Source organism: Salmo trutta, chromosome 25 (assembly GCF_901001165.1).
Source record: "Salmo trutta chromosome 25, fSalTru1.1, whole genome shotgun sequence".
Lineage (NCBI taxonomy): Eukaryota > Metazoa > Chordata > Actinopteri > Salmoniformes > Salmonidae > Salmo > Salmo trutta.
Window position 1 is genome coordinate 10138437 of NC_042981.1, and position 27735 is coordinate 10166171.

Here is a 27735-nt window from a genome sequence, read left to right on the forward strand (position 1 = left end):
AAAAAAAATGTAAAAAAGATTCTTAGCTTAAAAAAATGTTCTCAAGCAGGAATTTTGCTAGGACTGTCGGAGTGGGGAGGGGAAAACTGAAATGGAACTCTTATTGACAGAGGTTCAGAACTCTTTTTATTATTGGTCTATTAACTCATTTATTGCATGGTGATGTCACCATGGAAGGCCAAAACTCCATCCCACCTAAACATGCTGAAATTTCAGGTGGTCTTTTCAAACAGCTCTTACACTAAAAGGGCATATCATTATTTTCACAGTATTATTTCAACCTCATAGTGTGGAAATGCATATAAAACACATGAAAATCTAGTTTTTCACTGCACTGGGCCTTTAATGTTTTCCTCTCTTTCCCTTCCAGAATAAAGTGACAGTAGCTGAAAAGACATTGCAGGAGATCCAGAGCAGGCTTCACAGTCGGAAAGAAGAGGAGGAGTCACTGTCAGAGGACTGTCGGAAGATAAAGGAAGAAGTAAAGTCAAAGAATAAAGCTCAGAAAGAGCAGGAGGTAAGAGGCTGGGTTGAGGTCAATCCCATTCCAGGAAGTAAATGTAGGCTTACGGCCCAAATGGCACCTGTTACCTATGTAGTGCACTATTGTTGACCAGGGCCCATAGGGCTCTGTTCAAAGTAGTGTACTTCATAGGGAATAGGGTGCTGTTTAGGACTAACATGAAATGTACATTTTCCTCACCAATATCCTTGCTTACCGATACTTTTTCTGCATGTTTTGCAGCACTTTGATGAAATGAAATACCTTTGTCTGAGCTGTATTTAATGCTGTTGTATTGTAGGTGGTGTACTTCCGTGCTGTGAACAAACTGAAGCAATCAGAGAAGGAACAGTCCCTTCTTCACGAGAGAATTCACAAAGTGAAAAATATGTGAGAGATTTTTGAGTGATAGTTAGTCAATGTTTGGTAGAGTATACTGTGAAAGGATTAACTGCAAGTGTTGGATAGTAGTAATTGAACTACGTTTTAGAGTAGCTAGGTGGTAGTTAACACTACCTAGATTTTAATTTAGTTTTTCAGTAGTTCATTACTTTTTAGCCATGTAGCGGTCTAGCTAACTACTGGAACTTTTTTTCCCAAAAAGAACTGAAAGTATGGGTATCACATCTTCCTAATTCTGACTTGAAACAGTTTTTGTGTTTTAATAGTCTAAATGACACATTCTGGTAACATCTCCAGATCCATCTGTTCTTTCAATTTGTGGTTTATAACATCTCAGATTTAAATAGAAGAATTTATCACGAAGTAGTTTGGATGTAGTGAACTGCTTTTTCAAAGTAACTTAAGTAAACTATATTTTTCTTAACTTCCCTGGGCAGCCAGTGGAATCGCGTGGCGCGAAATACAAATACATAAAAAATGCTGTAACTTCAGTTTCTCAAACATGACTATTTTACACCATTTTAAAGACAAGACTCTCGTTAATCTAACCACATTGTCCGATTTCAAAAAGGCTTTACAGCGAAAGCGAAACATTAGATTATGTCAGGAGAGTACCCTGCCAAAAATAATCACACAGCCATTTTCAAAGCAAGCATATATGTCACAAAAACCAAAACCACAGCTAAATGCAGCACTAACCTTTGATGATCTTCATCAGATGACACTCCTAGGACATTATGTTATACAATACATGCATGTTTTGTTCAATCAAGTTCATATTTATATCAAAAACCAGCTTTTTACATTAGCATGTGATGTTCAGAACTAGCATACCCACCGCAAACTTCCGGTGAATTTACTAAATTACTCATGATTAACGTTCACAAAATACATAACAATTATTTTAAGAATTATAGATACAGAACTCCTTTATGCAATCGCGGTGTCAGATTTTAAAATAGCTTTTCGGCAAAAGCACATTTTGCAATATTCTGAGTACATAGCCCGGCCATCACGGCTAGCTAATTTGACACCCACCAAGTTTGGCCCTCACCAAACTCAGATTTACTATAAGAAAAATTGGATTACCTTTGCTGTTCTTCGTCAGAATGCACTCCCAGGACTTCTACTTCAACAACAAATGTTGTTTTGGTTCCAAATAATCCATAGTTATATCCAAATAGCTCCGTTTTGTTTGTGCGGTCAAGTCACTATCCGAAGGGTGATGCGTGAGCGCATTTCGTGACAAAATATTCCATTACCGTACTTCGAAGCATGTCAACCGCTGTTTAAAATCAATTTTTATGCTATTTTTCTCATAAAATAGCGATAGTATTCCAACCGGGCGACGTTATATTCATTCAAAGGCTGAAAGAAAAAAAAATGGAGAATTCTCGTGAACGCGCCTCTGTCTCACTGTTCCTAGGCTGACCACTAACAAATTATCCTGCTGTTCTTCGCCCAGAGACAGCAGACACCCCATTACACTTTCTGGCGCCTTCTGAGAGCCAATGGAAGCCTTACAAAATGTCACGTAACAGCACAGATGCTGTATTTTCGATAGAGATGCAACAGAAGGATAACAAATTGTCAGACAGGGCACTTCCTGTATGGAATCTTCTCAGGTTTTGGCCTGCCATATGAGTTATGTTATACTCACAGACACCATTCAAACAGTTTTAGAAACTTTAGAGTGTTTTCTATCCAAATCTACTAATTATATGCATATTTTCGTTTCTGGGCAAGAGTAGTAACCAGTTTAAATCGGGTACGTTTTTTTATCCGGCCGTGCAAATACTGCCCCCTAGCCCCAACAGGTTAACTTCTTCCAGTGTGAAGTAATTGGTAGCTTCATAAACTATGTTTTCAGAGTAGCTTCCTCAACACTGTTAACTGCGCACATTGATTTATGTAAGCATGAATAGTCATTGCATTGTGGTCTGGTCCACATTTTTTAGTTACATAACTACTGTCGTTTTGATTTCCTTGCATACATTCAGCTTTTGTTGAAATTATCTTTTGATGTAACCCTGTAGTGGGAGTGAGAACAAGAAGGCCGAGGCAGAGCACACCAAGAGACTGCAGAAGATCTCCAGTCTGAGGACGCAGTTGGAGAAGCATGAGACGCAGTGCACCGCTCTGAATCAGGAGATCAAGGACAGGCAACAGGCGCTGTTCAAAGGGAAGGAGGAGCTGGACAAACTACGGTAATGGAAAACGATTCAAAGCCTATTTTCTTTCTCTTCCAAGAATGTGGTCTTATCAATTTGTACAGTATGATAAGATTAGATAAAAACCTGTTATTTTTAAATGATTAAGTCCGATGGATTCCGTTTGCATTCTCCTACCTGTAGCGCTCTCCTACCTGTAGCGCTCTCCTACCTGTAGCGCTCTTCTACCTGTAGCGCTCTTCTACCTGTAGCGCTCTTCTACCTGTAGCGCTCTCCTACCTGTAGCACTCTTCTACAGTATGAAACAAGTACTACATCAAATACCTACGGACCATTATCAATTTTACACGTCCTCACGGTGTTGAGACCTAAGGGGCCATGGTTCTGGTCTAGAAGCACTGTTTCGACTGCTCCTACAGTTTTGCTTCGGTACTGCAGTTTAACTGACGCCCGGCCCAGAATGACCATTTCCGTACACGACCACATAGAGAAGTCAGATTTGGACATTCCTAATAAGACACTTTAGTCATCAACTTTGTGCACAAAACATCCATAAATTATTCATATAATTGTCGCTGAAGCCTTTTTATTTTATCACTCTTTGCCGATGATATTAACATTTTATATTCATCCAATGTGTGCCATGTTTTTGGATGATGTCGTCGCTGCACACTGAGTGCTCGTGCACATGTGATGTTGAACCGTATAAACCGGATGCAACCCGTATATGGACGGTCCATGAATCTGTGTATGCGAACGTGAGCAGATTACCTCAGAAACCACGGTCGGACATCTTGGACACAGTCTCCAGTTCTTATATACATCAGTGGTTGAGACCGAGAAGCTTGGTGTTGGAGAAGGGTGTGGCCTGGAAGACTCACATATAGGCCTCAGCAAAGTGATCACCACCACTTTCTGCATCAACCATTTGCTCTCACGTTCTTCTTTTAGTATGAGTACTCAAACTTCTGTAATGCTCATGTGTTGATTGAATGCTCTAGGTTGGAAGAGAAGAATATTCAGGTGTCGATGGAAGCCAAACTGAAGAGGAAGAACCAGCTCCTGGCCAGTAGATCCAACAAACTGAAGCGCTTTGGAGATAACATGCCTGACCTGCTAGACACCATAGACAAGGCTTACATCCAAGGACGTTTTACCAAGAAACCTCTTGGCCCTATAGGTCAGTGGTTCTCAACCTTCTATGGTTTCATATAGGGGTCTGGCCGAATCGCACGGTCATGTGCAATAGTCTTCCTAATTACCCCCTGCGGGGAAACCTCAGAAAGATGTACTTAACATTAATTAATCTGTTTTTCCTTTTCGTTCATTCATCCATCTACCCATCCATCCATCCATCCATCCATCCATCCATGGTTTCCCCTCAGGGGCATGTATAAACCTGAAGGACCCTGCCTTAGCTGTAGCAGTGGAGAGCTGCTTGAGGAGCTTCATGAAGACCTTCTGCTGTGACAACTACAAGGACGAGGCCGTCCTCCAGGATCTGATGTCACGCTACTTCTCTAAAGGCAACAGACCCCAGATCATCGTCAGCCCCTTCTCTGGCTCCGTCTACAGGGTTCAAGGACGGTGAGTCACAGTCGCTCCATCTGAAATGGCAACATATTCCCTACATGGCCCTTGTCAATAGTAGTGCACTATGTAGGGAGTAAGGTGCCATTTGGGACAGTACCACATATTGTTTTTTATTTTTTTATTTTTTTATTTATTTATTTCACCTTTATTTAACCAGGTAGGCAAGTTGAGAACAAGTTCTCATTTACAATTGCGACCTGGCCAAGATAAAGCAAAGCAGTTCGACAACATACAACAACACAGAGTTACACATGGAGTAAACAACATACAGTCAATAATACAGTAGAAAAAAAAAATAAGACTATATACAATGTGAGCAAATGATGTGAGATAAGGGAGGTAAAAGCAAAAAAATGCCATGGTGGCAAAGTAAATAAAGTATAGCAAGAAAAACACTGGAATGGTAGATTTGTAGTTTGAAGAAAGTTCAAAGTTCAAATATAAATAATATGGTGCAAAGGAGCAAAATAAATAAATACAGTAGGGGAAGAGGTAGTAGTTTGGGCTAAATTATAGATGGGCTATGTACAGGTGCAGTGATCTGTGAGCTGCTCTGACAGCTGGTGCTTAAAGCTAGTGAGGGAGATAAGTGTTTCCAATTTCAGAGATTTTTGTAGTTCGTTCCAGTCGTTGGCAGCAGAGAACTGGAAGGAGAGACGACCAAAGGAGGAGTTGGCTTTAGGGGTGACCAGAGAGATATACCTGCTGGAGCGCGTGCTACAGGTGGGTGCTGCTATGGTGACCAGTGAGCGGAGATAAGGGGGGACTTTACCTAGCAGGGTCTTGTAGATGACCTGGAGCCAATGTGTTTGGCGACGATTATGAAGTGAAGGCCAGCCAACGAGAGCATACAGATCGTAGTGGTGGGTTGTATATGGGGCTTTGGTGACAAAACGGATGGCACTGTGATAGACTGCATCCAGCTTGTTGAGTAGGGTATTGGAGGCTATTTTGTAAATGACATCGCCGAAGTCGAGGATTGGTAGGATGGTCAGTTTTACGAGGGTATGTTTGGCAGCATGAGTGAAGGATGCTTTGTTGCGAAATAGGAAGCCAATTCTAGATTTCACTTTGGATTGGAGATGATTGATGTGAGTCTGGAAGGAGAGTTTACAGTCTAACCAGACACCTAGGTATTTGTAGTTGTCCACAAATTCTAAGTTAGAACCGTCCAGAGAAGTTATGCTGGATGGGCGGGCAGGTGCAGGCAGCGATCGGTTGAAGAGCATGCATTTAGTTTTACTTGTGTTTAGGAGCAGTTGGAGGCCACGGAAGGAGAGTTGAATGGCATTGAAGCTCGTCTGGAGGGTTGTTAACACAGTGTCCAAAGAAGGGCCAGAAGTATACAGAATGGTGTCGTCTGCGTAGAGGTGGATCAGAGATTCACCAGCAGCAAGAGCGACATCATTTATGTATACAGAGAAAAGAGTTGGCCCAAGAATTGAACCCTGTGGTACCCCCATAGAGACTGCCAGAGGTCCAGACAGTAGGCCCTCCGATTTGACACACTGAACTCTGTCAGAGAAGTAGTTGGTGAACCAGGCGACGCAATCGTTTGAGAAACCAACGCTACTAAGTCTGCCGATGAGGATGTGGTGATTAACAGAGTCAAAAGCTTTGGCCAGGTCAATGAATACGGCAGCACAGTATTGTTTCTTATCGATGGCGGTTACGATGTCGTTTAGGACCTTGAGCGTGGCTGAGGTGCACCCATGACCAGCTCTGAAACCAGATTGCATAGCGGAGAGGGTGCGGTGGGATTCGAAATAGTCGGTAATCTGTTTGTTGACTTGGCTTTCGAAGACCTTAGAAAGGCAGGGTAGGATGGATATAGGTCTGTAGCAATTTGGGTCAAGAGTGTCACCTCCTTTGAAGAGGGGGATGACAGCAGCTGCTTTCCAATCTATGGGAATCTCAGACGACACGAAAGAGAGGTTGAACAGGCTAGTAATAGGGGTTGCAATAATTTCGGCAGATAATTTTAGAAAGAAAGGGTCCAGATTGTCAAGCCCAGCTGATTTGTAGGGGTCCAGATTTTGCAGCTCTTTCAGAACATCAGCTGAATGGATTTGGGAGAAGGAGAAATGGGGGAGGTTTGGGCGAGTAGCTGTGGGGGGTGCAGTGCTGTTGAATGCAGTAGGGGTAGTTAGGTGGAAAGCATGGCCAGCCGTAGAAAAATGCTTATTGAAATTCTCAATTATAGTGGGCTTATTGGTGGTGACAGAGTTTCCTATCCTCAGTGCAGTGGGCAGTTGGGAGGAGGTGTTCTTATTCTCCATGGACTTTACAATGTCCCAGAACTTTTTAGAGTTGGAGTTGCACGAAGCAAATTTTTGTTTGAAAAAGCTAGCCTTGGCGTTTCTAACTGCCTGTGTGTATTGGTTTCTAACTTCCCTAAAAAGTTGCATATCGCGGGGGCAGTTCGATGCTAATGCAGAACGCCACAGGATATTTTTGTGTTGGTTAAGGGCAGTCAGGTCTGGGGAGAACCAAGGGCTATATCTGTTCCTGGTTCTAAATTTCTTGAAAGGGGCATGCTTATTTAAGATGGTGAGGAAGGCATTTTTAAAATATAACCAGGCATCCTCTACTGACGGGATGAGGTCAATATCCTTCCAGGATACCAGGGCCAGGTCGATTAGAAAGGCTTGCTCGTTGAAATGTTTCAGGGAGCGTTTGACAGTGATGAGTGGAGGTCGTTTGACCGCTGACCCATTACGGGTGCAGGCAATGAGGCAGTGATCGCTGAGATCTTGGTTGAAAACAGCAGAGGTGTAATTAGAGGGCACATTGGTTAGGATGATATCTATGAGGGTGCCAGAGTTTGCGGCTTTGGGGTTGTACCTGGTGGGTTCATTAATAATTTGTGTGAGATTGAGGGCATCAAGCTTGGATTGTAGAATGGCTGGGGTGTTAAGCATGTCCCAGTTTATGTCGCCTAGTAGCACGAGCTCTGAAGATAGATGGGGGGCAATCAGTTCACATATGGTGTCCAGAGCACAGCTAGGGGCCGAGGGGGGTCTATAGCAGGCGGCAACGGTGAGAGACTTGTTTTTGGAGAGATGGATTTTTAGAAGTAGAAGTTCAAATTGTTTGGGTACAGACCTGGATAGCAGGACAGAACTCTGCAGGCTATCTCTGCAGTAGATTGCAACACCGCCCCCTTTGGTCGTTCTATCTTGTCTGAAAACGTTGTAGTTAGGGATGATGATTTCACAGTTTTTGGTGGACTTCCTAAGCCAAGATTCAGACACAGCTAGGACATCCGGGTTGGCAGAGTGTGCTAAAGCAGTGAATAAAACAAACTTAGGGAGGAGGCTTCTAATGTTAACATGCATGAAACCAAGGCTATTACGGTTACAGAAGTCATCAAAAGAGAGTGCCTGGGGAGTAGGAGTGGAGCCAGGCACTGCAGGGCCTGGATTCACCTCTACATCCCCAGAGGAGCAGAGAAGAATAAGTATGAGGGTACGGCTAAAAGCTATAAGAATTGGTCGTCTGTGACGTCCAGAATAGAGAGAAAAAGGAGCAGGTTTCTGGGGGCGATAAAATAGCTTCAAGGTATAATGTACAGACAAAGGTATGGTGGGATGTGAGTACAGAGGAGGTAAACCTAGGCATTTAGTGATTATGAGAGAGATATTGTCTCTAGAAACATCATTGAAACCAGAAGATGTCATAGCATGTGTGGGTGGAGGAACTGAGAGGTTGGATAAGGTATAATGAGCAGGGCTAGAGGCTCTACAGTGAAATAAGCCAATAAACACTAACCAGAACAGCAATGGACAAGGCATATTGACATTAAGGAGAGGCATGCTTAGCCGAGTGATCAGAGGGTCCAGTGAGATTCAGACAGCTAGCCGGGCCATAGGTAGCAAGCTGGTGGAAGATGGGAGGGAGGTCTGTTTTTAGCCACCTCGTGCGTTTCCGTCTGTGGGTTAGTGGGGTTCCGTGTGGAAGGGGGGACCTGTCCAAGTTGGCAAAATAGTTAGTTATAGTGGCCCAAGAAAAGTGTCCGATAGACCTATTCAGATCGCAGCCGAAAAGACAGCTAACGATTAGCCGGCCGCAGATGGGCGATCAGGTTACGTCGCGACGGAGGGGCCAGTTGGATAACTCCCTCGGGCAGATAACGTCGGTGGTCCAGTCGTGAAGACCCGATGGGGCTCCGCATCGGCAGTAAAACGGGTCAGGATAGGTGAGTTGTAGCCCAGGAGACACTTCAGCTGGCTAGCTCAGGAACAGCCCACGAGTGGCTGACGGAACTCCTCAGCTGGCTAGCTGGCCAGCTCCGCAATAATGTGTGTTAATTCCGTGACCGACGTTGCCAATAGTCACTCAGGTAGCAGCTAGTTAGCTGCAAGATCCAGGTGTAAATGTCCAGAGCCTGCGGTAGAAATCGGGGAAAGGAGAGAGAATAGGTCCGATATGCTCTGGTCTGAGTCGCGCTGTACAAAAACTGGCGATAGCTTTTCGAGCTAATGGACAGCTGAGGACGGCTAACCGTGGCTAGCTGAACTTCAACGTTAGCCAGTGAAAATGGCTAACCTCTGGCTAGCTTCTGTTGTGGAATTCAGATGAGGTAAATAATACTTTTTTTTTGTTTGTTTTTTTAAAATTGGTGAGGCGGGTTGCAAGAGAGTGCTTTGAGGTTGAGTATTTGAATGAAAAAATGTAAAAAGATAAGTGAAGAAAAAAATATGTAAATATATATATACACGAGACACGACAGGACGTCTGAACTGCTACGCCATCTTGGATTTATATGTTGTTGTTGAATACCGGTAGCTACTATGGACCGTATTTGATCCTTGACCATATTTAGTTACAGATATTATTAGAGTGCAACTGTATGGACTTATAAATACATTGTCTCATTGTTACTAAATTGTTTTGTTAGATGTTCATAAAAACTGTATCTATACTTTTTGTTGTTGTCAGTAAAGCTAATTTGTTTTTGGTTGTGTTTCAGGGGAGTCAATCACCCAGAATACCCCTCAGTACTGGACTCTCTGAGCATAGCCAACCCAGTCATCACAAACTGTCTCATCGACATGAGAGGCATAGAATCCATTCTCATAATCAAGGTTAGTTTCTTCCCTGATTTAAGCTCCTAGTTGAATGTGCAGTCCAACAAACTGTTTGTTTGAAGGAGTTTGCATTGAGGCATGATACGACAAAGGTAAATTGGAAGATAGAAACAACAGCATTTACCATGTTTCTAACTGTACCGTCATGGAATTGATCAGGCTGTCTTGCATAGAGTGGGAACCAGTGGTGGTTCTAGCTTGTATGGCTCCCTGGGCGAAGGACCCTGCCTTAGCTGCTTGAGGAGCTTCATGAAGATCTTCTGCTGCGACAACTACAAGGACGAGGCCGTCCTCCAGGATCTGATGTCACGCTACTTCTCTAAAGGCAACAGACCCCAGATCATCATGGCTCCCTGGGCGAAACCCCCCCCTTAAAACTATAACAATGTACACAAAAAGAAGATTCATAAATATCACAAAGAAGTAACAAAGACCAATAGAAACAAATTGTAGCATATAAATACAAATAAAAAAGAGAATCGAATTATTACGCTATTACCCTATTGCTAACAAAAAACAAACAAATAAAACTAAATTGCACAAATCCTATATCACACAAATACACAATTAGAATAACACACTTATAAAGAAGAGAACCTGATTATTATACTATTGCACTTCAAACAAGAAACACACAAACTAAATGACACAACTGCCATCTAAACTTGACCTGTCTTGCCTTCCTTGATGCAAAGTCATCAATGACATCATCATAAGAAATCTGCCCAGCAATTGCATAGTTAATACTGATGACAGCAAGGCCACTAAGGTGTTCCTGTGACATGGTGGACCTCAGGTAGGATTTGATGAGCTTCAGCTTTGAAGAGCTCCGTTCTGCTTCAGCTATGTTCACTGGAAGAGTAAGACCAATTCTGTCTTCGATGGCAAGTTCTTCAGTTCCTGTGCAAGCTCTCTGCCATCCAAGTCTGAGTGTTCTTTATAGTGCAGTGTCATATTAAGGGCCTCACATTGTTCTGTCAGCTCCTCATTTAAGAGACTTAGGAAGGTTGACAGCACTCCAAACTTCTCTCCCACATTTTCCAGTGTGGAAAATCTTTCCTGAAGGGCTGAGGTTGCAGCATCAACAACGACATTGAAAAATGTCACCTCCAGCTTCTGCAGAGCATCACTCAAAGGCTCATCAAATTATTCGTATGAAAAGGGCATTTTTTTGTTGTAGAACGGCCTCTACATTCATACCCTCGCAAATATCCTTGGCTGACGTTTGTACAGTCATAAAGCCTGTTGCCCTGTAGTTGCTGAGACCTCTCTCTGTCTTTCTGAGAAGACTGACTGCAACATCCACATGCATACTGGGAGACTGTATTAGCTTGATCACATGTTGGATCTGGCTCCAGATGTCATACCACACCACTGTACAGATGCTGAAGCATTATGATCCCACCTCCTCTGACAAGGACTGGGCCTCAATCTGTATCACAGGGTCTTTGGTTTGATCCCTCACCTCAATCAGTGCCTCTCACTGCTGCTGCCTGATACCTCAGTGGCTCGAACTCTTAACTTTACTCTCCCACCTTGTCTCAGTCCACATCTTCAAAGTGATGTCCACATGTTTTTTCAGGATGGCCCAGCGCTGTGTGGAGCCTGAGAACAAGGTGTACAGTTTGTAAGATGCCAAAGTAACGTGTGGCGTCGACAGAACTTTTAGCAGCATCAGCCACAACCAGGTTCAATGTGGGAGCCCCACATGGCACAAATAGAGCTCTTTGATTCATTTCCTGGAGTCTGGCTTGGACACCTTTGTTTTTGCCTCTCATGTTGACCCCATTATCATAAGACTGTCCTCTGCAGTCCTCAAAAGGAATTTTTAGCGCCTCCTAATCTTTTGTGAATCAGGGATGCCAAATGTCTGCCTCCAAAAACCCCATAAAATGTTCCTTTATGTGGGCTCCTCCTTCAGTGACACAATTCTAATCACAACTGACAACTGTTCAGTGTGGCTGACATCTGAGGTGCAATCTAGAATGATAGAGAAGAATTTTGCCAGCTTGATGTCACTCACCGTTATTGAAATGACCTTGCTGCTCAACAAATCAATGAGTTCATTCTGTATTTGGTTGCCAAGGTAGCTGGTGGTGTGACTTGAGGTCCCTTTTTGGACTCGGTTAAGGTGCTCTTTCATGACTGGATCAAATTGTGCCATCAGTTTAACCTCTTTTTGAGGAAATGTCCATTTTGATGGAGAGTACAGTGTTCCTGTGTGTCCCCTTAGTGCCAGATTTCTAATTGCCAGAGACTGCACAATAGCAGTCAGATGGGTCAACACCTCTCCATCTTATCCTCTCAGCCTCCATAAGTGCCATCTCATGCTTATCAATTGTTTCCTCTTTTTTGACCCTCATTGCCAGTTCTTTCCATGTTTTCATGAAGTTGCAGTTTTGGTGTTCTGGACTGCTGTCATGTGAAGTCAGCAAAGAACTTACATGTTCCCAGTCTGTCAGTCCTAAGTTTGCTAAATTAATTTTCTTCTTAGAAAAGAGTTTGCAGCAGAAGCAGAAGAGGCTGTTGTTTCTTTCAGAATACACCAACCAACTTCTAGGGATTTTTTTCACCACACCAAGGTCTTCCTGAAATACTGGTGGTGACAACTTCTTCCATCACTCTCATTCCTTAGGAAAACAAAGTTAGGTGGTGCCTCACTTGGTCCTCTGCAAACTAGTTGTGTCTGAATTCTGTCAGTCAGAACTGAAGGCCAGTCAGCAGGGTCTGTAGACAGGGTCTGTAGACAGGGTCTGTAGACAGTGGTTCATCCTCAGCAGCAGGATTTGGTGGGGATGCTTCTACAGGTATTTCTAATGGAGAGCACATGGGCATTAGTTTACACATGTTATTCACAGCATTTATACTGGTGGAACAGCCCACACACATACCCAGTAATAATAAAATCATCATTGTTACCCACAATATGGAAACTTTGCAAAAGGGAAATTATTTATTTTATGTTATGCAGGGATGCACACACAAACACATGTGCGTGTACACACACACACACACACACACACACACACACACACACACACACACACACGTACGTGTGCACAAACACACCTGAAGAATCCTGACGGGGAGAAGTGGAAGAAAATGGCTCCTCATCCTGAGGCTCCGAGATGGTTTCTGAAGAGGTCTGTGGGGCTGAGGAGGTGGATGGCTCCTCATCCTGAGGCTCCGAGATGGTTTCTGAAGAGGTCTGTGTGGCTGAGGAGGTGGATGGCTCCTCATCCTGAGGCTCCGAGATGGTTTCTGAAGAGGTCTGTGTGGCTGAGGAGGTGGATGGCTCCTCATCCTGAGGCTCCGAGATGGTTTCTGAAGAGGTCTGTGTGGCTGAGGAGGTGGATGGCTCCTCATCCTGAGGCTCCGAGATGGTTTCTGAAGAGGTCTGTGTGGCTGAGGAGGTGGATGGCTCCTCATCCTGGCCAGTGCCAGAGGGTGTTACAAAATATTTCAGAAGTGCCCCTGAATTTGCATTGAAATACAGTATATGAGCCTAACACCCTCAATACATTTGTTGCACAATTAAATATACATGTCATTATGCACAATGTATCAAACTGTCAGAATAGGAACCAAATGAACTATTCAACCTCCTTGGCTAATCCTAGGCATAAGACACCCCAAAAGACTCAATATATCACAAAAGATACAAAATATCAGCATAATATAGACATCTTTTAAGTTAGCCTACAGCATTAGAAATTCCCCTTATTGAGCTCAGGACCAAGTCAATACAATCACAGAAAACCTTTATGATGTCACCTCAATGAAAGTTAACCAAATCAATAATGTGCTAGTTAGGTTGTAATCATTTAGTTGCAGGCTACACGTTATCATGATGAAACTGTGTGAAATGATATCCAATGTTATGTAAGGTAGTTGGACAGAAAACGGAATATTGTCGCCCTGTGTAATAGCATAGCAAGCAACATAGACTAACAAACATACAGTGAGGGGAAAAAAGTATTTGATCCCCTGCTGATTTTGTATGTTAGCCCACTGACAAAGAAATGAACAGTCTATAATTTTAATGGTAGGTTTATTTGAACAGTGAGAGACAGAATAACAACAAAATAATCCAGAAAAACGTATGTCAAAAATGTTATAAATTGATTTGCATTTTAATGAGGGAAATAAGTATTTGACCCCTCTGCAAAACATGACTTAGTACTTGGTGGCAAAACCCTTGTTGGCAATCACAGTGGTCAGACGTTTATTGTAGTTGGCCACCAGGTTTGCACACATCTCAGGAGGGATTTTGTCCCACTCCTCTTTGCAGATCTTCTCCAAGTCATTAAGGTTTTGAGGCTGACGTTTGGCAACTCGAACCTTCAGCTCCCTCCACAGATTTTCTATGGGATTAAGGTCTGGAGACTGGCTAGGCCACTCCAGGACCTTAATGTGCTTCTTCTTGAGCCACTCCTTTGTTGCCTTGGCTGTGTGTTTTGGGTCATTGTCATGCTGGAATACCCATCCACGACCCATTTTCAATGCCCTGGCTGAGGGCAGGAGGTACTCACCCAAGATTTGACGGTACATGGCCCCGTCCATCGTCCCTTTAATGCGGTGAAGTTGTCCTGTCCCCTTAGCAGAAAAACACCCCCAAAGCATAATGTTTCCACCTCCATGTTTGACGGTGGGGATGGTGTTCTTGGAGTCATAGGCAGCATTCCTCCTCCAAACACGGCGAGTTGAGTTGATGCCAAAGAGCTTCATTTTGGTCTCATCTGACCACAACACTTTCACCCAGTTGTCCTCTGAATCATTCAGATGTTCATTGGCAAACTTCAGACGGGCATGTATATGTGCTTTCTTGAGCAGGGGGACCTTGCGGGCGCTGCAGGATTTCAGTCCTTCACGGCGTAGTGTGTTACCAATTGTTTTCTTGGTGACTATGGTCCCAGCTGCCTTGAGATCATTGACAAGATCCTCCCGTGTAGTTCTGGGCTGATTCCTCACCGTTCTCATGATCATTGCAACTCCACGAGGTGAGACCTTGCATGGAGCCCCAGGCCGAAGGAGATTGACAGTTCTTTTGTGTTTCTTCCATTTGCGAATAATCACATCAACTGTTGTCACCTTCTCACCAAGCTGCTTGGCGATGGTCTTGTTGCCCATTCCAGCCTTGTAGGTCTACAATCTTGTCCCTGACATCCTTGGAAAGCTCTTTGGTCTTGGCCATGGTGGAGAGTTTGGAATCTGATTGATTGATTGCTTCTGTGGACAGGTGTCTTTTATACAGGTAACAAGCTGAGATTAGGAGCACTCCCTTTAAGAGTGTGATCCTAATCTCAGCTCGTTACCTGTATAAAAGACACCTGGGAGCCAGAAATCTTTCTGATTGAGAGGGGGTCAAATACTTATTTCCCTCATTAACATGCAAATTAATTTATAACATTTTTGATATGCGGTTTTCTGGATTAATTTGTTGTTATTCTGTCTCTCACTGTTCAAATAAACCTACCATTAAAATTATAGACTGATCATTTCTTTGTCAGTGGGCAAACGTACAAAATCAGCAGGGGATCAAATACTTTTTTCCCTCACTGTAAGTGTTATACTAGCCTATTTCATTACATGCATAATACTCAAAGAGATGACATAGCTTTTATCTTTTGTGTGTTTCTCTTCTTTCCTCTTTTTCCTAAACTGGGCACCTGATGGCTTAGACCTTTTCTTATCCATTTGTGATGATTTGGCACTCGAGCATCAATACATTACCCATCCCCCAACACTGTCAACCAAGGGTCAAGACTAAACCAATTCACCTTGGTGGTGTGTAGACTGGTTTTATATTATTCTTAATGATTTCGGACAAACCAGAAAAAAATGCAGCAATATGTCTGTGAAACTATAAATTCGCATTATGAATGAATTGTGGTTTATTTGGTAGCATTTTGCCATGTGACTGATTTTACTAATTGCATTAGTACTGTACAAAGTTAGAGGTGCGCTATTTGATAGATTCCCCTGCTTCCCCTACCTCGGGCTTCCAGTGGGGAGACCGGAGGTCAACCTACCCCCCTCCCCACTTCGACAAGGTTAATTGACCCACAGTCCCACATGGTGACATGATATCATTGACGTGACATGCAAATTAGCAATAGAAAACCGATTGCGCAAATGTCACCATTCCAAATTTTTGGGTGCGGGCGCCCCGGCAAGATGTCGCCTTGGGCGTCTGCCCATGTCGCCCATACCTAAATCCGCCACTGGTGGGAATAGTATGCAGCTGAAGTTTGATTAAGATCGGCAGTAGACTTTGCTGCATGCAAATGTTTCCCATTTCTTGCTGGATAGTAGGGCTGTCCCCGACTAAAAATATATATCGACTGGTTGAAATTTTAAAACATATTTTTCCGTGTAGACACAGTGTTTTGACAATCAACTATATGTAGGCTACTGTGCTTGTCCGACGCTTTAAGCACACTGTGATTTAAATAATTAAGACATACAAATGACTCGAGGCAGACAGAGATCAAGATAGCATAACCAGAGGATTAAAAACCCTGTTCCCGAACCACCACCTCCCGCTGCTGCTGGCCTTCGCAGATTTTGCTGTTACGCTCCCGAAGTTACCGGTGATAGGCTACACCAGCGGTCAGCAACCTTTTCCATTTGGAGTGCCAGTTTATCTTGCCATTTCTACCGATCTGCGTGCCAGTTAGGATTTTCATATGCACGTTTTCGTGGAACAGTTTCATAAAGTCTTCGTATCTCAAATCATTGTAATCTGATTTAATAACAATTCTATCTAAATTAAAAATTATACAAATCTAAAAGTAACTTTGTCATCTACAGTTGAAGTAGGAAGTTTAGATACACTTATGTTGGAGTCATTAACTTGTTTTTCAACCTCTCCACACATTTCTTGTTAACAAACTATAGTTTTGGCAAGTCGGTTAGGACATCTTACTTTGTGCATAACACAAGTAATTCTTCCAACAATTGTTTACAGACAGATTATTTCTACTGTATTATTGATTGTATGTTTGTTTATTCCATGTGTAACTCTGTGTTGTTGTATGTGTCGAACTGCTTTGCGTTATCTTGGCCAGGTCGCAGTTGCAAATGAGAACTTGTTCTCAACTAGCCTACCTGGTTAAATAAAGGTGAAATAAATAAATAAAAAACATGATAAAGTTCCCAGCTACCAATGTCTCTTGTCCCGGTTGTGATTGCAGGAGAAGGATGCAGCCAGGAGAGTGATGCAACAAGGCCGACCCCCAAGGAACTGCCGTGAGGCCTTCACTGTGGAGGGAGACCAGGTTTACCCTAACCGGTACTACACTCCAGACTTCAGCATGGCCAAATACCTCGGGGGAGATCTGGAAACAGAAATTCGGCAAGTACCTATTTTATTAATCTGGACTCTTATTACGTTTATTTTGGTATGGTTGTTGTGGTGTGCTCTTATAAAGTACCTATTTTATTAATCTGGACTCTTATTACATTTATTTTGGTATGGTTGTTGTGGTGTGCTCTTATAAAGTACCTTGCTCCGATACACATCAGCAGTAAATATTTGTTTATTTTATTTAACCAGAAAGTACCAGATTAAGATCACATTATTGGTCAATTGCACACAAGGTCCAACGGAAATCTGACTTCAGCTTTTTACCCTCCGAAAGACACACACATACATACACTACTGTTCATAAGTTTGGGGCACTTAGAAATGTCCTGGTTTTTCGAAGAAAAGCTATTTTTTTGTCCATTTTAAAATAACATTAAATTGATCAGAAATACAGTGTAGACATGGTTAATGTTGTAAATGACTATTGTAGCTGGAAACAGCTGATTTTTAATGGAATATCTACATAGGTGTACAGAGGCCCATTATCATCAACCATCACTCCTGTGTTCCAATGGCACGTTGTGTTAGCTAATCCAAGTTTATCATTTTAACTTCTTTGGGATCTGGGGGCAGTATTGAGAAGCTTCGATGAATAATGTGCCCAGAGTAAACTACCTGCTACTCAGGCCCAGAAGCTAGGATATGCATATTATTAGTAGATTTGGATAGAAAACACTCTGAAGTTTATAAAACTGTTTGAATGATGTCTGTGAGTATAACAGAACTCATATGGCAGGCAAAAAAATGAGATAAATCCAACCAGGAAGTGGGAAATCTGAGGTTTGTAGTTTTTCAAGTGATTGCTTATCCACTATACAGTGTCTGTGGGGTCATATTGCACGTCCTAAGGCTTCCACTAGATGTCAACAGTCTTTAGAACGTTGTTTCATGCTTCTACTGTGAATGGGGAGAGAATAAGAGCTGTTTCAACCAGGTGTCTGGAAAAATGCCATGAGCTCAGTCACGCGCACGGCCGTGAGAGCGAGCTGAGTTCCTTTTCATTTCTAAAGACAGAGGAATTGTCCGGTTGGAATATTATTGAAGATTTATGATAAAAACATCCTAAAGATTGATTCTATACATCGTTTGACATGTTTCTACAAACTGTAATGCAACTTTTTTGACTTTTCGTCTGGACTTAGTGCATGCGCCTTCTGCATTTGGAATAGTGAACTGAACGAGCGGGGGGGAAAATGAGGTATTTGGACATAAATATGGACTTTATCGAAACAAAACTAACATTTATTGTGGAACTGGGATTCCTGGGAGTGCATTCCGATGAAGATCATCAAAGGTAAGTGAATATTTATAATGCTATTTCTGACTTTTGTTGACTCCACAACATGGCGGGTATCTGAATGGCTTGTTTTGGTGCCTGAGCGCTGTACTCAGATTATCGCATGGTGTGCTTTTGCCGTAAAGCTTTTTTGAAATCTGACACAGCGGTTGCATTAAGGAGAAGTGTATCTTTCATTCTATGTAAAACACTTGTATCTTATATCAACGTTTATGATGAGTATATCTGTAAATTGATGTGGCTCCCTGCAAAATCACTGGATGTTTTAGAGGCAAAACATTACTGAACATAATGCGCCAATGTAAACTGAGATTTTTGGGTATAAATATGAACTTTATCAAACAAAACATACATGTATTGTGTAACAGTCCTATGAGTGCCATCTGATGAAGATCATCAAAGGTTAGTGATTAATTTTATCTCTATTTCTGCTTTTTGTGACTCCTCTCTTTGGCTGGAAAATGGCTGTATGTTTTTTTTTGTGACTAGGCACTGACCTAACATAATCATATGGTATGCTTTCGCCGTAAAGCCTTTTTGAAATCAGACACTGTGGCTGGATTAACAAGAAGTTAAGCTTTAAAATGGTGTATAATACTTGTATGTTTGAGGAATTTTAATTATGAGATTTCTGTTGTTTTGAATTTGGCGCCCTGCAATTTCACTGGCTGTTGTCGAGGTGGGACGCTCCCACATGTCCCAGAGAGGTTAAAAGGCTAATTGATCATTAGAAAACCCTTTTTGCAATTATGTTAGCACAGTTGATAACTGTTGTGCTGATTTTTAAAAAAGCAATAAAACTGGCCATCTTTAGACTAGTTGAATATCTGGAGCATCAGCATTTGTGGGTTTGATAACAGGCTCAAAATGGCCAGAAACAAAGACCTTTCTTCTGAAACTCGTCAGTCTATTCTTGTTCTGAGAAATGAAGGCTATTCCATGCGAGAAATTGCCAAGAAACTGAAGATCTCATACAACACTGTGTACTACTCCCTTCACAGAACAGCGCAAACTGGCTCTAACCAGAATAGAAAGAGGAGTGGGAGGACCCGGTGCACAACTGAGCAAGAGGACAAGTACATTAGTGTCTAGTTTGAGAAACAGACACCTCACAAGTCCTCAACTGGCAGCTTCATTAAATAGTTCCCGCAAAACACCAGTCTCAACGTCAACAGTGAGGAGGCGACTCCGGGATGCTGGCCTACTATTGTAAAGCCTTTATTACACAATAGAAATGATTAAAAACAACCGAATCTGTGTGTTTGCTTTATCCAACATTTTGCCGTTGCATGAGGCTTGGTGCTCACTGAATCAGTAGGCTATTAAACACTCAAACAGACAACAGAAGCAGCTTCTGTCTTATTTCTGTAGATATATACAGTTGAAGTCGGAAGTTTACATACACTTAGATTGGAGTCATTAAAACTCATGTTCAACCACTCCACAAATGTCTTCTTAACAAACTATAATTTTGGCAAGTCAGTTAGGACATCTACTTTGTGCATGACACAAGTAATTCTTCCAACAATTATTTACAGACAGATTATTTCACTTGTAACTCACTGTATCACAATTCCAGTGGGTCAGAAGTTAACATACACTAAGTTGACTGTGCCTTTAAACAGCCTGGAAAATTCCAGAAAATTATGTCATGGCTTTAGAAGCTTCTCATAGGCTTGTCATCATTTGAGTCAATTGGAGATGTAGCTGTGGATGTATTTCAAGGCCTACCTTCAAACTCAGTGCCTCTGCTTGATATCATGGGAAAATCAGAAGAAATCAGCCAAGACCTCAGGAATGAAAATTGTAGACCTCCACAAGTCTGGTTCATCCTTGGGAGCAATTTCCAAACGCCTGAAGGTGCCACGTTCATCTGTACAAACAATAGTACGCAAGTATAAACACCATGGGACCACTCAGCCGTCATACCACTCAGGAAGGAGAGGCATTCTGTCTCCTAGAGATGTACGTACTTTGGTGCGAAAAGTGCAAATCAATCCCAGAACAACAGCAAAGGACCTTGTGAAGATGCTGGAGGAAACGGGTACAAAATGATCTATATCCACAGTAAAACAAGTCCTATATCAACATAACCTGAAAGGCCGCTCAGCAAGGAAGAAGCCACTACTCCAAAACCGCCATAAAAAAGGCAGACTACGGTTTGCAACTGCACATGGGGACAAAGATCGTACTTTTTGGATTAATGTCCTCTGGTCTGATGAAGCAAAAATAGAACTGTTTGGCCATAATGACCATCATTATGTTTGGAGGAAAAAGGAGGATGGTTGCAAGCCGAAGAACACCATCCCAACCGTGAAGCACGGGGGTGGCAGCATCATGTTGTGGGTGTGCTTTGCTGCAGGAGGGACTGGTGCACTTCACAAAATAGATGGCATCATGAGGAGGGGAAATTATGTGGATATATTGAAGCAACATCTCAAAACATCAGTCAGGAAGTTAAAGCTTGGTCGCAAATGGGTTTTACAAATGGACATTGACCCAAAGAATACTTCCAAAGTTGTGGCAAAATGGCTTAATAAGGACAACAAAGTCATGGTATTGGAGTGGCCATCGCAAAGCCCTGACCTCAATCCTATAGAAAATTGGTGGGCAGAACTGAAAAAGCATGTGCGAGCAAGGAGGTCTACAAACCTGACTCAGATACACCAGCTCTGTCAGGAGGAATGAGCCAAAATTCACCCAACTTATTGTGGGAAGCTTGTGGAAGGCCACTCAAAATGTTTGACCCAAGTTCAACAATTTAAAGGCAATGCTACCAAATACTAATTGAGTGTATGTAAACTTCTGACCCACTGGGAATGTGATGAAAGAAATAAAAGCTGAAATAAATCATTCTCTCTACTACTATTCTGACATTTCACATTCTTAAAATAAAGTGGTGATCCTAACTGATCTAAAATTAAATTTTTACTAGGATTAAATCTGGAATTGTGAAACTGAGTTTAAATGTATTTGGCTAAGGTGTATGTAAACTTCCGACTTCAACTGTATGTATGCACGTGTGTATGTGTGTATGTGTGTGTATGTGTATATATATATATATCATTGCGGACTGTGTGAAGTCCATTTATTCCTAACAAAGGCCGTAATTAATTTGCCAGAATTGTACATAATCATGACATAACATTGAAGGTTGTGCAATGTAACAGGAATATTTAGACTTAGGGATGCCACTCGTTAGATAAAATACGGAATTTCGTTTTCAAAATGATAGTTTCCTGATTCGACCATATTAATGACCAAAGGCTCGTATTTCTGTGTGTTATTGTGTTATAATTAAGTCTATGATTTGATATTTGATAGAGCAGTCTGACTGAGCGATGGTAGGCAGCAGCAGGCTCGTAAGCATTCATTCAAACAGCACCTTCGTGCGTTTTGCCAGCAGCTCTTCGCAATTCTTCAAGCATTGCGCTGTTTATGACTTCAAGCCTATCAACTCCCATTTCACATCGGTGTAACCGATGTGAAATGGCTAGCTAGTTAGCGGGTGCGCGCTAATAGCGTTTCAAACGTCACTCGCTCTGAGACTTGGAGTAGTTGTTCCCTTTGCTCTACATGGGTAATGCTGTTTTGAGGGTGGCTGTTGTCGATGTGTTCCTGGTTCGAGCCCAGGTAGGAGCGAGGAGAGGGACGGAAGCTATACTGTTACACTGGCAATATTAAAAGTGCCTATAAGAACATCCAATAGTCAAAGGTATATGAAATACAAATCGTATAGAGAGAGAGAGTCATATAATTCCTATAATAACTACAACCTAAAACTTCTTACCTGGGAATATTGAAGACTCATGTTAAAAGGAACCACCAGCTTTCATATGTTCCCATGTTCTGAGCAAGGAACTTAAACGTTAGCTTTTTTATATGGCACATATTGCACTTTTACTTTCTTCTCCGACACTTTTGTTTTTGCGTTATTTAAACCAAATTGAACATGTTTCATTATTTATTTGAGGCTAAATTGATAGTATTTATGTATTATATTAGGTTAAAATAAGTGTTCATTCAGTATTGTTGTAATTGTCATTATTACAAATAAAAAAATAGTAAAAAATCGGTCGATTTTAATCGGTATCGGCTTTTTTTGGTCCTCCAATTATCGGTATCGGCGCTGAAAAATCATAATCGGTCGACCTCTGTGTGTGTGTGTGTGTGTGTGTGTGTGTGTATACATACGTGTGTGTGTATATATATGGATGGTTTTGTAAAGCCAGGCACATTTAACAGTTAGGCTTTTGATTATAGACCTAATTAAGTTGGTTTCCTCTCTCCTCAATTTTCTTGGATAATTAGGCTAAGGCAAGGGCTGTTTCCTCATCTCTGCTGCTGCCTCCGCCGCATTGTTCTCAATCCCAATATGCTGGGTAATTTTGCTATTTTGCACAATAGCAACATAGGGGAAAGTGCCAACTCTACAGTGCGCTGACTATCATGTTTCAGAACCTTGGACAGGGACCATATACAATGCGGTAGAAAGTGCATTTGTTATTAAATTATATTAAATGTATTAGTGTTCCACCATTATTTTTTACATGATATAACCATACACAATTTCACTATCACATGTCTTAGAGTGATGGAATGTGCCATCCCTTTGGCCTCTGCCATGGATCAGTATCCTGAGACAGGCATGAATCAGACAGGTGTCTTGTGCACCATGTAAAAAAATACAAAATTAGTCACAATTAATTTATTACAATCGACCAGTCGACTAAATGGGGTCAGCCCTAATATATATACATATACAGTGTTTGGAGAGTTATGGCGGGCTGCCACACTGGGCGCCCGGGGAGCAGTTGTTTTTGGGGGGTTAAGTGCCTTGCTCGAGGGCACAATAGCAGGCAATGGCATCAAGGATTTGATACCAGCAACCTTTCAGTTGCCAGCTCACGTTCCCCCTCCCCCCACCCACTCAGATTTTTCCAGTCAGACCCGGGATTTGAACTGGCAAGCCTCTTAAACCGCCAGGCTACCTGCCACCTTCATCCCATGAGATGATACTGTCCTTCAGCATTGTATTGATTTGTAGTTTTATTGTTCTTTGTCATTGCTCAGCATGGTGGAGTCAGAGCTGGAGAACTACAAGGCACAGCTCTCCCGGTTTCAGCTTCACCTGAGCTCAGTCAATGAAGACATCCAGCGCATGGAGGCCAAACTACACAGCACAATCATGACTCTGAAAAAGACTCTGGTAATGTGTTGAACTGTGTTATGTGTTTGTTACTGCTCAGTTTTCTTCCCCAATTGTTAATTTGAATAGGGACATATGCAATGAAAACCTTGACACATTGAACTGACAACAGTCCAATGCATTGCACCATCACTACTCTGAAAAAGACTGGTGTTGTTGTAAACGTAAGCATTGCTGTAGATATATCTGAAAGATATTGACAAATGTCCTGTATATTAATGCAGGGTGCGATCTGTTGTTGAGCATGTTACACCTCCTATGTAACGTAGGACATGCATGCTGTGTAACAGTCTACCTGTATATTTGAATCCAGGCCACAGTGAATCAGGTCAAGGCCGGTGTGACCGAGCTGGAGAATGTTGAGGAGGAACAGACTGATGACATCAGCACTTTGGTAAAATCTAACTTTATTTATCCATGATTCCAAATGATGCCAAGATTTCCTGTAGAGATGATCGATGTTGGTTGGATTGATTGAAGTGTTAACACGGTGCATTTCATTTAAACGTTTAACTTCATCAAATGCTACAGGAAGAAGTGGCTCAGGAGAACCAGCAGAGAATCGACGGTGAGAAGGAAACTGTGGAGGAAGCGAAGGAGGAGCTGGAGGAGCATAAGAGAACTACCAAGGAAGTTGATTGCCAGTATGTTGACGTGAGGAACAGGATAGAACAGCTGGCTGAGGAGACAGAACCACTGAAGGTACTGTAGACATGTTTGGAGTGCCTGATGCTGTAAAGATCAAAGCGCTTAGTAATGCCACTTGACAGACACTTTTATCCAGAGTAACTTTTATAGTTGAAATGGTCCCTAATGAAATTGGAGTTATTTGGTACAAACACATTAAACTGTTTGTAATGACGTTGTGCTTTGTGTTATTGTTTTGTTCTTGACTGACCAGGAGGAACAGGGTAAGGCTGAAGCACAGTGCAGTAAACTGGAACGAAGCCTGAAGATCTTAGAGAAGAAACTCATGGATCATCAGGACAACATGCAGGCTATGAGAAGTGATCTAGCTCTGAAAGAAGAGGAGGTCACAGTAAGCGATAATATTTGTCCCAATGTTGGAATCAACCCTAGTGCTGAGCGATTCACCGAAATGTTATATTTTTTTTTAACAACTAATTAACCAAAGTCGGTTCAGTTATTTGAATTCCATATAGCATATTTTTTCGTATCGTAATCGTGAGGTGATATAGAGAGCAGCTGTTGCTTAGCGACTGATCGTGAGGGGATCTAGAGAGCAGCTGTTGCTTAGCGACTGATCGTGAGGGGATCTAGAGAGCAGCTGTTGCTTAGCGACTGATCGTGAGGGGATCTAGAGAGCAGCTGTTGCTTAGCAACGTATCGTGATGTAAGGGGATCTAGAGAGCAGCTGTTGCTTAGTGACGTATTGTGATCGTGAGGGGACATAGAGAGCAGCTGTTGCTTAGCGACGTATTGTGATCGTGAGGGGACATAGAGAGCAGCTGTTGCTTAGCAACGTTTCATGATCGTGAGGGGATCTAGAGAGCAGCTGTTGCTTAGCGACGTTTCGTGATCGTGAGGGGATCTAGAGAGCAGCTGTTGCTTAGCGACGTTTCGTGATCATGAGGGGATCTAGAGAGCAGCTGTTGCTTAGCGACGTATCGTGAGGGGCTCTAGAGAGCAGCTGTTGCTTAGCGACGTATCGTGAGGGGATCTAGAGAGCAGCTGTTGCTTAGCGACGTATTGTGATGTAAGGGGATCTAGAGAGCAGCTGTTGCTTAGCGACGTTTCGTGATCGTGAGGGGATCTAGAGAGCAGCTGTTGCTTAGCGACGTATCGTGAGGGGATCTAGAGAGCAGCTGTTGCTTAGCGTCGTTTCGTGATCGTGAGGGGATCTAGAGAGCAGCTGTTGCTTAGCGTATCACTACCTGAAAATACATTATCTAAGTGATTGATAGCTGGTCTTCAGCAGTCATAAAATTATGCTTTATTTACTTTGAAGAACTACAAAATAGTGATTTAGTCAGAAAGGATATACATCAGCTCAATAGAGATGAGATAATGACTTGGAATTAAATAATAGTCATAAAACAAATGTAGCCTAATATACACAACTGAAATATTTTATAAAAGTGATGTGGATAATTGATGGTTAATAAGTAATAATGGACAGCCCCTACCGTCATGGGACTTTTTGTTGTTTTATTCTGTGTTACAGCATTCAACCCAAATAATCTAACCGAAACAGAACCGACCTCAAACACAAATCAACCCATATATGGATATTTATTGGTGAATTACATAAGATGAATTTAAATTATTGTATGCATTTTTTTTGTCATCCCGCATGTTATTTTGATAAATAAAAAACAACAATGGGTTCAAAATGAAATGAACATACTGTAAATGGCAGTTGTTAACCTGTTTATAAACCGTTGACAGGAATTTGTGGCCAAAGCCAAAGAGATCAGCCCAGAGCGCCAACAGGTAGAGCGCCAACAGGTAGAGCGCAGCGCCAGGAGTATTGATGTGGAGATCACGAGGTTACGGAGGAAGATCAGCGTTCAGGAGAGTAGCCATGGAGACCACGAGCAGGTGGTTAGGTAGGGTACTCCATCAGTACATATCCAAATGGCATGAATATTTCAGAAAACAACTGTCTGTTGTCTTGTAATGTTTCATCTCTCGTGGACAGATTAGGTAAACACCAAATTAGGCAAGATTTTAGTTCTGAGTTATGGAGATTGTGATGTTAGACGTTTCTGCCTGCTCCCACATGCTGTACCTACTGTGTTAAGGCATTTTGAAAATATTACTTTTCAAGGCCAATACTGTACGTTACTTTTGTATGTACAGTTGAAGTCGGAAGTTTACATACACCTTAGCCAAATACATTTAAACTCAGTTTTTCACAATTCCTGACATTTAATCCTAGTAAAAATTCCCTGTCTTAGGTCAGTTAGGATCACCACTTTATTTTAAGAATGTGAAATGTCAGAATAATAGTAGAGAGAATGATTTATTTCAGCTTTTATTTCTTTCATCACATTCCCAGTGGGTCAGAAGTACACATACACTCAATTAGTATTTGGTAGCATTGCCTTTAAATTGTTAAACTTGGGTCAAATGTTTCGGGTAGCCTTCCACAAGCTTCCCACAATAAGTTGGGTGAATTTTGGCCCATTCCTCCTGACAGAGCTGGTGTAACTGAGTCAGGTTTGTAGGCCTCCTTGCTTGCACAGGCTTTTTCCGTTCTGCCCACACATTTTCTATAGGATTGAGGTCAGGGCTTTGTGATGGCCACTCCAATACCTTGACTTTGTTGTCCTTAAGCCATTTTGCCACAACTTTGGATGTATGCTTGGGGTCATTGTCCATTTGGAAGACCCATTTGCGTCCAAGCTTTAACTTCCTGACTGATGTCTTGATGTTGCTTCAATATATCCACATAATTTCCCCTCCTCATGATGCCATCTATTTTGTGAAGGGCACCAGTCCCTCCTGCAGCAAAGCACCCCCACAACATGATGCTGCCACCCCTGTGCTTCATGGTTGGGATGGTGTTCTTCGGCTTGCAAGCCTCCCCCTTTTTCCTCCAAACATAATGATGGTCATTATGGCCAAACAGTTCTATTTTTGTTTCATCAGACCAGAGGACATTTCTCCAAAAAGTACGATCTTTGTCCCCATGTGCAGTTGCAAACCATAGTCTGGCTTTCTTTATGGCGCTTTTGGAGCAGCGGCTTCTTCCTTGCTCGCGGGCTTTCAGGTTATGTCGATATAGGACTCCTTTTACTGTGGATATAAATACTTTTGTACCTGTTTCCTCCAGCATCTTCACACGGTCCTTTGCTGTTGTTCTGGGATTGATTTGCACTTTTCGCACCAAAGTACGTCCATCTCTAGGAGACAGAACGCATCTCCTTCCTGTGTGGTATGACAGCTGAGTGGTCCCATGGTGTTTATTCTTGCGTACTATTGTTTGTACAGATGAACGTGGTACCTTCAGGCGTTTGGAAATTGCTCCCAAGGATGAACCAGACTTGTGGAGGTCTTGGCTTATTTCTTTTGATTTTCCCATGATGTCAAGCAAAGAGGCACTGAGTTTGAAGGTAGGCCTTGAAATACATCCACA

General features: G+C 42.2%; 1 protein-coding gene across 2 annotated transcripts in view; it reads left to right on the forward strand.

The window, feature by feature from the left end:
* Positions 1 to 27735, forward strand: part of smc6 (structural maintenance of chromosomes 6) — a 38850-nt gene that overhangs the window by 6466 nt on the left and 4649 nt on the right. For both annotated transcript variants that reach the window (XM_029712845.1, XM_029712846.1), the window contains exons 11-22: positions 371 to 517; positions 804 to 892; positions 2941 to 3111; positions 4077 to 4255; positions 4461 to 4662; positions 9641 to 9755; positions 16955 to 17115; positions 23498 to 23633; positions 23947 to 24027; positions 24165 to 24335; positions 24535 to 24672; positions 26043 to 26203. In XM_029712845.1, the coding sequence (XP_029568705.1) occupies positions 371 to 517; positions 804 to 892; positions 2941 to 3111; positions 4077 to 4255; positions 4461 to 4662; positions 9641 to 9755; positions 16955 to 17115; positions 23498 to 23633; positions 23947 to 24027; positions 24165 to 24335; positions 24535 to 24672; positions 26043 to 26203 (1751 nt within the window). The remainder of the gene's footprint in view (positions 1 to 370; positions 518 to 803; positions 893 to 2940; positions 3112 to 4076; positions 4256 to 4460; positions 4663 to 9640; positions 9756 to 16954; positions 17116 to 23497; positions 23634 to 23946; positions 24028 to 24164; positions 24336 to 24534; positions 24673 to 26042; positions 26204 to 27735) is intronic.